The 15,826-nt window shown below is 39.1% G+C and overlaps 1 protein-coding gene across 1 annotated transcript in view; it reads left to right on the top strand.

Annotated features, from left to right (window-relative positions):
* Positions 1-15,826, top strand: part of LOC121870553 (dynein axonemal heavy chain 10-like) — a 129,588-nt gene that overhangs the window by 60,669 nt on the left and 53,093 nt on the right. The window contains exons 6-8 of the mRNA XM_042372384.1: positions 1,799-2,033; positions 6,844-6,940; positions 13,580-13,722. Of these exons, the coding sequence (XP_042228318.1) occupies positions 1,799-2,033; positions 6,844-6,940; positions 13,580-13,722 (475 nt within the window). The remainder of the gene's footprint in view (positions 1-1,798; positions 2,034-6,843; positions 6,941-13,579; positions 13,723-15,826) is intronic.

Here is a 15,826-nt window from a genome sequence, read left to right as displayed (position 1 = left end):
TTAACACCATGGGCGATTTTAGCATAAAAAGCAGTTTTCTAGACCTTTATTTTTTCCCAACAAAACTAAATTCCCTCTTAAGTGTGCAGGGCTTTAAAATTGAGGGAAAATATGAGTTTAAAAACATTAAAAACACAAAACCTAACCTAACCCTGACACTGACTTAATTTAAACCAAACCTAACCTAATCTAAGTAACCTACTGAAACTCCCAAAGTATTTTTATAAACTTATCCACTGTGGTGGTGGGTATGCGGAAGTGATGCAGAACTGTACGTACTATGGTCCGGGTGTGTATGGATAAGCAAGTACCTTTACTTTACTTTTTTACTTTTATCCTCTTCGCCACTGATTGGCAAGTACTGGGCATGCACCTTCTCCTGAATATATCTGAACCTGCTCCAGTGTTGGTCAAGTCTGGTTTTGAAAGCGCTCATGCTCAGTGCCATCTCAATACACTCTGGCAAGTTGTTTCAAGAGTTCACGGTTCTCACTCCGAAAAAGTTTGCCCGCACAGTTTTCTGGACTTGTGGCCTCTACAAGCTAGAGCTGTGACCCCTTGTGTGGCGGGCATCAATATTCCTTTTGGTGTTGTCTGATATTTCCTGCTAGTGGACCCCAATTTCTGGTTTTCTGGATTTTGTGAGTATGTCCTTGGGAAAAAAGGCCATATCTCTTATACATACTATAAATTTCCCCCCCCCCCAAAATGACTATCACCACTGAACACAGCATAAAAAAAAACTGGAGATTTTTTTTTATGCTAAAATCATCTGCTGGTGTTATCTGGATTATTGCCATATTTAATCGAGTTGATTACAGGTACTTACAGCTCGAAAGACAAACATTAAAGATAAAAACTATTTGATTGATTCTTTAGTCTTTCAAATGTTTTCAAATTCTGTGATAAAAATACACCTTGTACTGTACAGTAAATATATATTTTCTTTTTTTAGAAAAAAAAAATACATTTGTGTACTGTATTACTTTCTTAAATATTTTCATGTATCTCTGATAGATTAGAATGAGTTTCAATCTGATGACATCACATCCTGTTAACGAGAAAATACAGTACTGGAACCATTGCCAAACTTTGCAAATTATTGCTACACTGTCAATTTTAGATAACATCTGACAACAGAAACTTATTAGTGGTGATGGTGGCCAAAATGGTTATGGTTATTAGGCCAGGGTGGAGGTAAAGGTGGTGGTGGTAGTAAGTGGAAGAGTGTTTGGTCACAGTAAAATTGACAGAAGAACTTATGATGATTCTCCTTAACATTGGCCAATAAAGGTTGTAACAAAGCAACAAAGAACAGACTAACCATCCCAAACAGTTAGTTAGCTGTTAATTGGTGAAATGATAAATAAAATTATAATACGTAAAATAAAATCATGTTATAAGTAACATTAGTGATATTGCACATTTAAAATACATGGCAGAATTATATTGGTATTACCACTAAGATTAGTGAGCAGGGGTTGGTATGATACCTAATTTATGAACCACCCTGTGACTTGGCTTTGGTCTTCTGGGGCACTGATGATTAATTTCCTACTATCCTAGGATTCCTAGCAGGTTTCTTACCGACTTCTGCCAGCAGCAAGCAGTAACACTAACTGTGCTTTCTCCTGCTAGGTGTAAATTGCCATGGATAACCCTTATGGATTAATGGTATTGTAGTTACGTATCTCACCTTTATGTTGTCACACTTTATTATTATAAACTCTAGTAAACAAAAACAGTCCTGCTCTTGGCACAACTGAGGAATAATTAACACACCCATCATTGTTGCCAGATTAAGCAAGTTGCGGTTGCCTGACCCACCTCTCGACTATGACTCTGATGAGGATGAAGAGGCTCAGAAGCAGGCAGTGCCCGTAGGAATCATGAGGGAGACTGGGAGTGACACGGAGGACCAGAAGAGGGAGCAAGGAGAGAAAAAGGGTGATGAGGAAGAGGAGAAGAAGGTAAAGAGCCTGAGGACTCTCCTGTTGAACAACGTCAAGAGAATGAACAATAAATACTCGCAGGTAAGTGTGGTAATGGGGTCAAAAATATTACTTTCCTCGTTGGTATGGTTTTCAATGGTCACCTTGCCTCTGGAAACCTCACAAAAGAAAACCTCACCATCTAGGAGGGCAAGATTTCAGATCCTTATGATCTTGTCTTGTGTGAAGCATCATGCTATTCACCACTCATGCAATAAACATTGACCTAAACTGTACAATACCATCACATGTACCTCAATTCTTTGCCTTTTACAGACTAAATAAATATATATTAAAAGTATTAACATTGCCAATTGTACAGTTGTGGACATAAGAATTTGGAGGGAGGGAAGTGATGAATGGGAGGGTAGGGGTAGTTGGATGTTTGGCACCATTGCATAGAGGTGGCAGTTAAAGCTACGGTCACACTAGCCACTGATTTCTCTGGACTGGGCTATTTTCAGGCTGGGTTGAGTCAGCCCACCCATTGGAGTGGTCACACTGCAAAATGAACTGTGTTGTCTAGTCCACAGTCAAAACAAAGCCAGTGCTGCGATGGAGGGAGGTTAGGAAAGGTTAGATATGGTTAGGTAAAAAAAAAAAAAAAAATATATATATATATATATATATATATATATATATATATATATATATATATATATATATATATATATATATATATATATATATATATATATATATATATATATATATATATATATATATATATATATATATATATATTCATATATATATATTCATATATATATATCTTGATAAAATCACACGAAAATGTAGAAAACATATAATTTTAGTTGCTTTATTCACATCTTTCAGAGGCAAATGGATTATGACAGAGAGAGGCTTAACATACAGGGTGACCTTAAAAACATGAGGTCTTATCTCAAGCTTTTCATTGTGATTTACATGAAATATATATATATATATATATATATATATATATATATATATATATATATATATATATATATATATATATATATATATATATATATATATATATATATATATATAATATATATATATATATAATATATATATATATATATATATATATATATATATATATATATATATATATATATATATATATATATATATATATATATATATATATATATATAAGTAAAGAAGAACATTTTCTCAAGCGCTTTACTCACCCTGAAGATGTGAATTACACCTAAAGCGCTTTGGGAACCTCTGTGTTTTCTTTCCTTGTATATATATATATATATATATATATATATATATATATATATATATATATATATATATATATATATATATATATATATATATATATATATATATATATATATATATATATATATATATATATACTGTATATATATATATACTTCATGTAGTTCAACAATGAAAATGTGGATAAGATAAATCTTGATAAAATCACACGGGAAAAGGGAAACAACGGAGCACCTTAGCCTCTGAAGATGTCTTGAATAAAGACAAAAGCTAAGGTGCTCCGTTGTTTCCCTTTTCCCGTGTGATTTTATCAAGATATATATATATATACATATACATACACATACATACCGTGTAACCCCGCTTTACGCGGTCAATTGAACCTGTGGAGGCCCGCGTAAAGCGGGAAACGCGTAAAGTGAACAACAGAACATGTGGGATTATTTGAAATAGAGACTGGGCCTACCCCCAAACTCCACTTTTTCCCGACACAATAGATACGTTTCAGTAAAAATAACTTCTTAACTTTATAATGGTATGCACACACACATAATATAGAAGAGAAATATCAATATTTGTAAGAGAATAATATACTGTACCAGGTAAAAGAAAAATCAAGGTTTAACACATGTCATGGTAGGTTAGGTTAGAAAAAATCAAGGTTTAACACTTACGTAAGGTTAGGTTATGTTTTAAAAAATCAAGGTTTAACACTAACCAAAGGTTAGGTTATGTTAGGGAAAATCAAGGTTTAACACTAACCAAAGGTTAGGTTATGTTAGGGAAAATCAAGGTTAGGTTTAACAATTACGTTAGTAGAAGAGATGGGTCGGCGTACGGGAATGGAGGATGGTTCCGAGGCAGAGGGCAGGCTACTGGCCCTCAGGTGAGTCACCATCACTGTCATCCACACTTGTCAGGGCCTCCCTGACAAATCCCTCAAAGTCACCATCACTGTCTCTGTCACTATCACTGGCTTGGGCTGGCTGTGGTGGGTTGCGGGCGAAGAACTCGGTAATGCTTTGTTGACGGCTAGTGTTGATGTTGTCGTGATACACCTTGATGTAGGGCTCCATAGCCTGCAACAGCTGGGTAGTGAAGACTTCGTACCGGTTATCGTCACGGTCGTTGGAAAGGATGAGCTTCAGTTTCTCTACACACTCGATGGCACTCCTTACATTACCATGCGATAACTTGCGTTCTTCTCGGGATGACGTACTGCCTGTCTCTTCACTGACATGATCGTCTTCTAACATCTCGTCGGCAGTCACATCAGGGTCCCTTTTCACCTCCATAATGTCGTCGTTGGTGGTCTCGGAGAAACCTGCAGCTGTAACACTCTGCGCAGCTTCTCTGGCAAGGTCCACTGCTACTGCAACAGTCTGAACCCCACCAGTCACAGATTGACTCTGCCTCCCACCTGGGATACCTTGCAACACGTATCCATGCGTGACGAACCGTTGCTACAGACAGCTGATCCCATGCCTCCACCAAGAAGTCCACAGCTTTCTTGACATTAAATTTCCTCCAAAAGTGTTTACAAGAACTTCTTGCTCTGCCAACTGTTGTTCCTCGTCCTCGTCTCTCTTGCTATCAGTGTCACCCAGGTTACGCAACTCATCCTTGGTGTTGGTGTAGTCGTTCAGGAGCTTAAATTTCTTTGCAGAGAATGCAGCTTTCACATTACAGATTAATTCTTGGTCCATGGTCTGGATTAATGACATAGTGTTGGGAGGAAGGAAGCCCACTTGTACGTTGGGGTGACGATCCAACAGTAGGGGTGAGTGTCCTGGTGCGTTGTCAAGCAGCAACAAAATCTTGAATGGAACATTGTGTTGCTCACAGAATTTCTTCACGTCGGGAACGAAACAGTCATCAAACCAGGAGAGGGACAGAGTAGAGAACATCCACGCCTTACGTGCAGTCAGCCAGTGGACATTTAGCTTGGTCATGTCCATGTTCTTGTAGGCGTGTGGCTTGCAGGCTGTGTGGATCACCGATAACTTGAGTTTACAGGAACTGGAGGCATTGGTGGTAAAGAGGACGGTGATGCGCTCCTGCAACTTCCGGCCCCGACACTTGCTGGCAGACTTGACAACGAAGGTCTTGGAAGGTAGCTTTTTCTAAAAGAGGCCGGATTCGTCCATGTTGAACACCTGGTCGTCGGTGTACTGTCCTTCCTCCATAATCTCACGTAAGAACGGAGGAAAATCCCTAGCCGCAACACGGTCAGCACACGCTTCTTCACCACCAACATTAATGTTGGTGATCTTGTTCCTCTTCTTAAACCTGTGCAACCACCCAGAGGAAGCATTGAAGGGTTTGGGCTCTGCAATTCCCATCTTACATGACACTGCTGTGTACAGTTCACGTGTGTACTCCTGAACTGAATGCGTGTCGACCGCCATGTTCCGTCTTGCCTGACGAATAAGTAGCTCACAAGTAACTTCTCCGTCTTGAGAAGCACCTTGATGTGGCAATACTTGTTCAATGAAGCACCTGTAGACTTTGTGATGTTCATGTGTTCTTTTATCTTGGCTGCATCCTTCTTGATAGTACGAATTGTAGATTCGTTCACACCGTGCTGGTTCGCCAAATCAACCTGTCTTGTTCCTTTCTCCAACTCTTGGATAATCTTGTATTTAATTTCGTAGCTTAGGGAACGTCGTATCTTCTTTGGCTTAGGACGGCTGGGTCCAGGTAATGCAAGGTTTCTTTGTGGTGGTGGTGGTGGTCCGGTGGAAGCCATTCTTATGGAACAATATACACGGTGTAGCCGGAAGGGGTGTAACTGGCGCGGGTAGGTCAAGGAGCTTGAACGTTCCCGCAGCGGGGCACGTCATTACATTAAACCAATCACAGCTAGCGGGGGAGGGAGGTAAGGATGCTTGGCCCAATCACAGTCCGATATGTCATATGACGTCACCGATAATGCAATAAAGACGTACACTTTCAACCTACATGCACCACTTACCCAACATGGCGGGAGAGATGGCGGGAGGTTTGAATCCAAAAATGGCGCTGCGCGAGATGACCACCAGCCGCTCTCCGCGTAAAAGAGTACATGCACCGCGTAAAGTGAGCATTCCGTGTTCGGCAGGGTACCGCGTAAACTTGGAAACGCGTAAAGAAAACCCGCGTAAAGCGGGGTAATACTGTAAAATTAATTGTGTGCATACCATCATAAAATGAAGATGTTATTTTTACTGCAATGTAAGTATTGTGTCGGTAATAGCCAAAAAAATGGTTGTTTGGCAGTCTGCCCAGTCTCTATTTCAATTAATACCATAGGATTTGTTATTTTGTTTACGCGTTTCGCTTTATATGCGGACCTCCATGGGTTTAATTAACTGCGTAAAACCAGACTACTAAATTGTATTATTATAATTGTTATTATATTTCGCCCCCTAGGCCCCAATATGGGTCAATGACCTGTGCCAGGGTGGGCAGATCCCTGTAAAAAAAAAAAAAAAAAACCCTAACCATTCTGAAATCCGAAAAATTCCGAAATGAATCTTGTCCCAAAGATTTCGGATAAGGGATTGTCAACCTGGTATACCCAAATAGCACTGTGTGCCTAAAAAAATATTAGGCTTTTAAAGTAATGCTTTCTGTTTGTTGTGGGCAGATGGGTGGTGACGTCACGCTGGAGGAACTACGACACACTTGGACTAACAGCTTTATGGAGCTTTCTGCCTCTCTTGCCCACATCTACAACCACCCATGTGAGTATTGCAAGGAGACAGGGCAATAATCCAGATATCACCGGCAGACGATTTTAGCGTAAGAAAAGTATTTCTTGATTGTTTTTTGATAATGTGTGCAGGGGAAATGTGTAGTTTAAGAGATAGGTCTTTGAAGCAGGAAATATCAGACCACATTAGAGGAAATATTTTTCAAAATACTTTTGTCCACACACACCTGGAGTATACTTGAAGAACAGTTCTTCATCAATTCTGCAAGTAAATTGTCCAAGCATACCCACCACCGCAGTAGGTAAGTTTACAAAAATACTTTGGGAGTTCCATTAGGTTTTTTGGGCTAGGTTAGGTCAAAGTTTGGGTTGGTTTGGATGGGTTAGGCTGGGTTGGGATGGGTTACATTAGGTTATGTGTTTTTAATTTTTTTAACCCCACATTTTGCTTCAGCTTCAAAGCCCTGTCCACTTGTGCAAATTTATTAATCTTTGGGAATAAAGGGCCGTATCTCTGAAATTGCATATTTCTCCCCAAAATGAATAATCAAGAAAAAATTTTTTTAATGCTAAAATTGTCTGCTGGTGTTATTTGGATCATTGGCGGAGACAGTTATGCATCACATAAACCATATGGCAGTTGACAAAGTTAAGAATTTCAAGAGATAGGTCGTGACAAATGATAGGCAGCACAGCTGAAGTTCTGCTAGATCCAGGAACTAAGCAAAGTTAGAGTGTAGAAGGGCTGAAAAACAAAGTTCTGGTGACAGCTTGCAAACAAGGCCAAATCAAACCCTAATGCTTTCTAACAATATGCAAGATCAAAATTAAAAACACATGGGTGTATTGGATCTGAAACTTGACGGTGGTAGTTACGCAGACTCAGATTCTTTTCCCTGGTGTTCATAAAGGAGGATGCAAACAACCTCCCGCCTTGACAGTCTAATGCAGTCGCATTTTAAGTTTTCAGAAGAGTGTACAGTATGTATTAGAATTTATTTTTTATGCCAAAGGTTCATAAGAGCCCTGTCCCTGATAGTGTGCATTCCAATGTTGAAAATTGTTAAATGAGTTTTCTGAACCCTTTGATGGGGTGGGGGTCTTGTTTGGTGACTGGTGATGTGTAGGGAAATGTTGTTGTTAGCTACTGGCATTTAAATGGCCTATCAGACAAAATTTCTGCCGTTCTCGGTCAAAAAGCTGACTTTCCTGATCACATGCTCGATGTAAAGCTTGAGATTCTATGCTGGCCATGCTTAATATATGTAAACAAAAGTCAAATGAAATGTAATATGTAATTTTCATTTGCTTTAATAAAATAAATACCGTTCAATTATGAATATTATAAAACCTTAGTTGGGCCTGAAATAAAGCCAGCATATTACCTAGGTATGTTAATTCCCCAGCTAACTCGCCAGGCCAACATACAGGCAATTAAAACATCTAATAATTACTTAATAAGTAATATTAGGAGGACACGTCGCTACCTGGCATTTAATTGCAATTCTCAAAACACCCCCATCATATGCATCACGACCTTCATCTCTTGCCTTAGAGCGAGCAGTAAACAAAAGTCCACTCTCGAGGGATGGAGATGGGTGGGTTATCGGCGTCGCATTCTGAGCTATATCACAAAAACTTATTTTTAGAAAAAAAAAACGGCTTTTTGTTTAACTCAGAATGCGAAACTCAGCATGAATACCCGAGCAGGAGGTGGAGAGGTAGGGGACTTTGCATACAAGGCTTCGCTGACTTAGGTCCAGATTATGTTATTAAACCGTTAAGAATATTTCCAAAATTAGGAACATTTACCGGAAGGTAAAATGTTAATTTACTCAAAAAGATTACTCACTTTATTCTGATGAGGAAGAAGGTCGTGGTTGTGGAGATTGACTAGGTGGGGGAGGGGACCCCAGCACCACCACATTTGAAGCATCTTTCAGAGATAGATGAAGATAGCTGTCTTTGAAAGTTTTTGAAGATCTCCAAAAGCCCATTTCCTTGATCTGACTGAGACTCATATGCTGCAGAAAGGCCACAGACCCTGCATATTTCCTAGTATCATGTGCCAAAAATTTCTTGCCAGGGTCTGCTTGATTCACTAATTGAGATAAGGATTTTGTCATTTGACTAGAAGATAATTTCTTACCATCTCTTGAAGAGGAAACATAGGGGCCTCGATTAGGGAATCTGGTTAACCATTCCTGAAGATTTTTACTGGGCACAATATATGAGGAACCCTTGTTTCATACATTAGTCGTTTTATCCTAATAGGTTGAGCTTGGAAATCTTCCCTTTCATTTTTTCTTAGGATCTCCGTAGGAAAAAGGGTAACATTCTCATCAGAAAATACCAATAATGATGGATTATTGGAAATTGAAATCAGTTCACTGATTCTCATACCTGTTGCTATTGCTAGAAGGAAGGCTGCCTTCTGGAGTAATTTATCCCTGTTCAGATTTATGTAATTAGGCCCCATAAGAAGATTAGTAACTTTTTCCAGAGACCAAGGTGGGATTCTCTTGGGGTGAGGGGGTCTCTTAATGAAAAAGGACGATCTTAGCATTTGATAAATCCTTGGGCTCAAAGTAATATTAAAACCCCAAGCCAGAGGGTCAACCAATGCTGATTTATAAGATGCAATTGTCGATCCTTGAAGGCCTTTAACTCTGAACAGAAATTCTAAAAATTCTAACACAACTGTTTCTGATAATGATTCTGGAGTTGTTAACTTGATAAATTGTTGAAAAAGATTCCAAGCTTTCTCATATTGAATAGAAGTTTGGGGTCTATGACCTGCTAATACTTGGTTAGCTATATTGGGATTACCCAACAACCTATTTAAAGATATCTCGAACTGAGAATGTAGTACCTGGTCTAGACATCCTTGTTGCAATTGTAGCGGATTCAGGCACCAGTCCAGCAGATACAGGCACCAAGGTTGTAGGATCCAATATGGTGCAAAAGCTTTTGTCAATCGAGTGACCCACTCCCTGCTTCCACCACATGTAACCTATCACCTCTGTTCATTGTATATTTTCAGCCTTCGGGCTGCCATGTTATTTTTAATGAACCGTTAATTATTATTATTTTATTATTTTTACACACACGCAAACACACACACTTTCTACAGGTAAAAGAAATAATTGTCTTAAGAACAAACACACAAAGGTAATACTGTATACATTTCTTTGCACACAGGTCAAAATGTACCCCACCTCCCCTGGTCAGTAAATGATTTTTGCGGATTTGGCTATTCTTAGCCAATTTGAGACCCAAACCCCCGCAAATTTTAAGGGCATGTTGTATAATTACAACATGCCCTTATGATATAGCCATGAATGAAGCTGTTTGTTACAGCAAAAGCTGGTATTTTACATGCCCATGGAACTGTGGGGGATTAGTGGGTCTCATGTAACTGACCTGACCTAACCTAACCTAACACAATGTCAGGTGGAGTTAAAGTGAGGAATTAGTGGTCTCATATTACTGACCGACTGATGCAATGTCAGGTCACCCATTTTAATTGGGGGATTAGTGGGTCTCAGGACCTGAAGATGTCTTTAACAAAGACAAAAGCTAAAGTACAGTATTTTTTAGGGTGAGTGTCATAAGTGTATGTATAAATGCGCAACGATGTATCCCTTCAACATTACGTTACAAAACATTTTAGAATATGGAGTGAGAAAGCAGAAAGGTGTGGGTGATTAGAGAGATGGAGTGGGAACATGCACCGGGGTTGCCAAGCGATAAGCTCCTAAACAGCTGATCTTTTAATTTGCCACCACACAGTCACTCACTTGTGCATCAGTTAACCTTGCATGAATTTATGTCATTCAATATGGGGGTGTGTGGGTGGTGTTAGGGTGTCTGGGTGTTGGGATATTAATTGATGAATAATAATTATGCAATATTGTATCATCAGTGACAGTTGTTTGACCTGTGCCCGGGTTGGCTAATTCCCGTAAAAAAAAAAAAAAAAATACTACCTTCGTTGCTACTATTCATCAAACTACTGTACTGTCATTAACAGTACTGTACAATATTGTTTATTGATTATTCATTAATTAATACCCCAACATCTCTTACACACACACACACACACACACACACACACACACGCACAAAGAAGAAAAAAAGAGTGATCTGCCAGTCCATCAGAAGATCAGTAAAATGAAACCATTAATACCCTACCCTACCTCAACCTGACATTGAGTCAGGTCAGATCAGATCAGGTCCCCCAAAAAAATAATTTAGCTTTTGTCTTTATTCAAACCATTTTCAGAAAATGCTCTTGATTTTCAGAAAATGCTCTCGATTTTCAACTCAGAATTTTTTTTTCCAAAGCCGGAATTTTTTGGAAAATTCTGGCTTTGAGAATGATTTCCCGAGGAAGTTTCAATTCCGGCTATCGGAGAATTCCGAGATATAACTGTATAACTGTATAAATGTAGGGTATCAATTTTTCCTTTGCTAGTAATCCGGGTATGCTTTGCGAACATTGAATCAGGGTGTTAAAATATCTGTTGGGAATAAGTGAAGTATTCCTGATCTGTATATTGTTCTACAGGATGTTATAGTATGGCTAAATGTGGTATTCAGGCATTGGAGGTGTATCATCAGTCAGCTACAGGAATGCAACAGTTTTCTTTATAAAGATTCAACTTAGCAGACTGACATGTCTTTCAGGTAGGGTGGGAGGCTGTTGAAAAGTTTTGACTCATTTCTGCTGAAACTGCTGGTTTTCAGTGTTTTTGTACTCAGCCAGTTTGTTTTGGGACCTTCAGTATAGCAAGACGCTTCCCATGTCCTGATGTGAACCTCTCCTTCCATGATTCTCCTGGTGGCAAATGTTGGTAAAATTCAGCAAGACAGTTTCCTAACAGTCTGTGATGATCTTTATATGTGAGCTGAAAAATCTTCTCTCATCACTTACTGTCACTTAAAATAATAATACAGTAAGTACTCGTATAATGTCGGCCCGCTTAACTTTGTTTCAGTACCACGTTGCTAATCTTTACATACCAAAAATTCGTTTAACGTCCCGACGACTTGGTACAAAGTAGTTTTGCGTCGTCACGGACTACTTTTTGCAGCCCATCACCCTCTCTCGTCTGGCCGCGCTACGCTCTCTCGGCTCGGCACAGAGTCTCAGTGACTCTCCACCCTCCTCCTCTCCCGCCCTCCTCCACTCCCATCCCCCTCCTCCGCTCCCACCCTCCTCCCCTCCTGCCATTCGCCTCCTCTGCCTTACTATCCACCACACACTTACTCTACCACTTCCGCCCATCAGGGAGTACCAATACTGTTCAAACTTAGTAGTTGTATATGTATGCATTATTTTCTATAGAAATGGCAATGATTTATGTATATGTAATGTATTTCATGGGGCAAAGGGAGACTCAGGAACGTAACTCCTGTATTTTATCTATTTCTTATGGGGAAAATTTATCCGCTTAACGTTGTTTTGTACAAGGTCGCGTTTTTAGGAACGTAACCCCGACGTTAAGCGAGGACTTACTGTACAGGTGGTAGTAATAATAATAGTATTTATTCACTAATATTATCCTTCAGGTTTACAATTGGATAAACTATGCAGTTATACAGTTCAGCATGGATATGGACAATGTAGGTACAGTGTACAGTTAACTATGTACAGCTGGGATCAAAAGTTCACTCCCTCCCAAAATGAAGCAGCATCGACCCCAAATGAGATACAACAGGTCGGGTAAGTAGGTTCAGAGACTCATTCCCGTGACTCAGTTTCACTACGGGGAGCGAACTTTTGTTTGCAACTGTACAATCAAAGATGCATCGACCCCACTCTGGATCTCATACTTGCAATTTTACATGGCAGTACTTGGTGATCCGTGGGGCACTAGTGCAGGGATACCGCATGCCATTAATGCATCAGTTGAGTCTATTACACAGTGACTGCCCTCTAACTTATGTCAGATTATATTATATATAATGCTCACATTGTAAAGAGAATTCCTTCGTGAAATACTTGAGATTAAATGTGAAACATGTACTGTATTCTTGAAATTTGATGTGAGAATATTGGGGCAGTCCTGGTTGTATTTGTGTTGCCAATTCATTTTTATAATTTTCTTCATTATTTAAGAAAATATAAGAACATTTGGAAAATTGTAATGATCTTAAATAATGATGAATAGTTTGAGTATAAAAATACAGCCATACATACAGCCATACTTCATCAAGTATTGCCAGGTAAAATTGTGAGTACAAGTGCCAAGGAGGAGTCAATGCATCGTTGGTTGACTGTATCTAGACAGTGCAGGTATATGACAATGGTAAACAGTAAGACCATTTGACCAAGGATAGCCAGCAAAGCTGTCAGATGCTTATTTCTGAGGTCTTTTAGGTTTCTTAAGAAAAAAGAAATGACACTGTTATGCACATAGCATATCCTTTTCATACTGTATAGTGGATTTTCATGAGGTAAGAAAACATTTTTCTTGTAAAGAACAATTCCTAAATTCTTAGTTAATATTATATACTGTCTTCATGTATAACCCTACTGTCTCATACCTGTAACCCCACCCTCCCCCTAAAAAAACAAAAAAAACGTAGATCAGAACATTAATCAACAATGACTTTTAGACTGTTTCTTGCACTGAACCCTGGTACCTGTTTTTATATTCTGCAGTATTGAAGAATAGAGAGGAAGAGGAGGAGGAAGAGAGGGAGGAGGTTGAGGCACTGCAGGAATCTGTGGTGGCTGTAGCTGACCAGCACAATGACCTTAGTGATTGTAACAGGTCACTCTTCTATCTCCATAAGTTCATCAAGGTATTATTATCAATTTACTGGACTGTACTCTAATATCATGTTCTTGCCCTAACCCCATGCAACCATTTGTTACTTTAAGACCTTAAACCCTCTTTCACCCATAATAAGTTTTAAGTTTCTGTGACCACGACAAGTCATAGTGAGACCTGTCATCACCACTCACGTGCGGTCTTGACATTATGGTTCTGTGACCAATTTATCCCAAAAGAATTTTATTATTATTATTATTGTTATTATTATTATTATTATTATTATTATTATTATTATTATTATTATTATTATTATTATTATTATTATTATTATTATTTTTGCATACTTTATATATCACTGGCTTTGTTCTTGTTTTCGCTTTAACATAAGCCATGAAATAAATGAATAAGGACATAAAAAATGATGCAGTCGTGTCGCATCTTATATGGGGGTTACTTTCCAAAGAGGGCACGTAAAGCCAAAAATGTGTAGTCAAAATTACCCTTGGAAATCCCTTGAATTACCCATAAAGTACATGGTTATATATACGTACCTGTTAATAGCACATCTGGCAACTTGCTTGTTTAGGCCTATTTAACCCTTAGGCCCCGGGTGACGTTCCAGAACTTCCAACTAGCGCGCCCCGGTTGATGTTCCGGAACGTCCGCCAATTTTCCCGCCATTTTTTATTATTATTTATTTATTTATTTATTTTTGTTCAATCCAGAATGCGATGCCTAGCTTATTCCTAGGTATGTTAATGCCTAGCAATAACTTTCCAGGCCAACATACAGGCAAGTAAAACATCTAATAATTACTTCATAAGTAATATTAGGAGGACACGTCGCTACCTGGCATTTAATTGCAATTCTCAAAACCCCCTCCCACACCCTCCATCACAAGCACTGCTACCGTCATCTTCTTGCCTGGCGAATCAGCTGTAAATACACACAAAGAAGGCGCCGCGAATTTGTGTTGTAATAGCTGAAATAATAAGTGCCAGGAGGATTTTGTACAGTCATCCCTTGGTTTTCACGTCTAATTGGGACCGCTTTGAGTGCGTGATTACGAAAAACACGATAACGAAAGTACAGAACCTTTGGGATTTATTCTAATTGGTTCCAGGCACCCAAGACCCAACCCCAATTTTCCCATTTTACGACCATTTAGACCCACTAAAGATATAGATAATGTTATGGTAAGTGTCAAAAACACACATAGGCATGGCTAGGTTTATTACAAAGTGATGAAAAGGGTACGCTTAATACTGTAATCCACAAAACATGTAGCTATGCTTTCTTTATTTGAGTCCCCCGTCATAGGAGTCCGTTTTCTCTCGCTTCAGGACGCCCGAGTCCTCTGTTTTCTCTCAATCTTAGAGTGCACCCGAGATTTCGTTATACCTTAGTAATGACACAGAATTTGAAATTGCAACCCCAATTGCAACTGGGGTTGCAATTGTTGAGGCAACTAGATATGTCTGATTCCAGCAAATGTGTTTTTGTCAATTTGTAGGTGAAAGATTTTATCCTCAATAGATGTAGGTGAAGCAAGGGGCTAACATTACACCTGGAAGTAAATGCATGATGACCAAATTCTCGGCCTGAAAAATGCGCTATAACGGCAGGTGTACAGATTTTGATGGAGGCGTGATAACGAAAATCGCGATAACCAAGTCCGCTATAACCAAGGGATGACTGTATACGGTATTTATACATCTTAGCACAGTGAGGAAACAGAGTGACTTTTATTTTGTTTATGTGTCTCAGATATTGTGTTTGGGACAATTTCTTATACGATCTCTGGTCAGCATGGCGACCACAGCGCGTCTTCTATTATGAAGTTGCTAGATCATTAGTGACTAATATCCTCTGCTTTCAAGTCACTCAGTGAATGACGTTGCACCCTCCCGGGCTCGTTTTCACTGAAAGAATATATATACAGTCATGTGCCGGTTAACGTCCGACCGAACAACGTCCAATCGCATATACGTCCGTGCCCTCCCCGCAACCAAAAATAAATAAATAAAAAATACGTGATGCCTGCTGGACCACCACTCCACGACCCCCTAACGGAGACACGATGATCCTCCCCATACTGGTCAGATATTATGTGTTAAAGGAATATGCTTCCT

Source organism: Homarus americanus, unplaced genomic scaffold, assembly GCF_018991925.1.
Source record: "Homarus americanus isolate GMGI-L3 unplaced genomic scaffold, GMGI_Hamer_2.0 scaffold32583, whole genome shotgun sequence".
Classification (NCBI taxonomy): domain Eukaryota; kingdom Metazoa; phylum Arthropoda; class Malacostraca; order Decapoda; family Nephropidae; genus Homarus; species Homarus americanus.
Note: the sequence above shows the minus strand (reverse complement) of the source record. Positions and strands in the feature narration are given on the sequence as shown.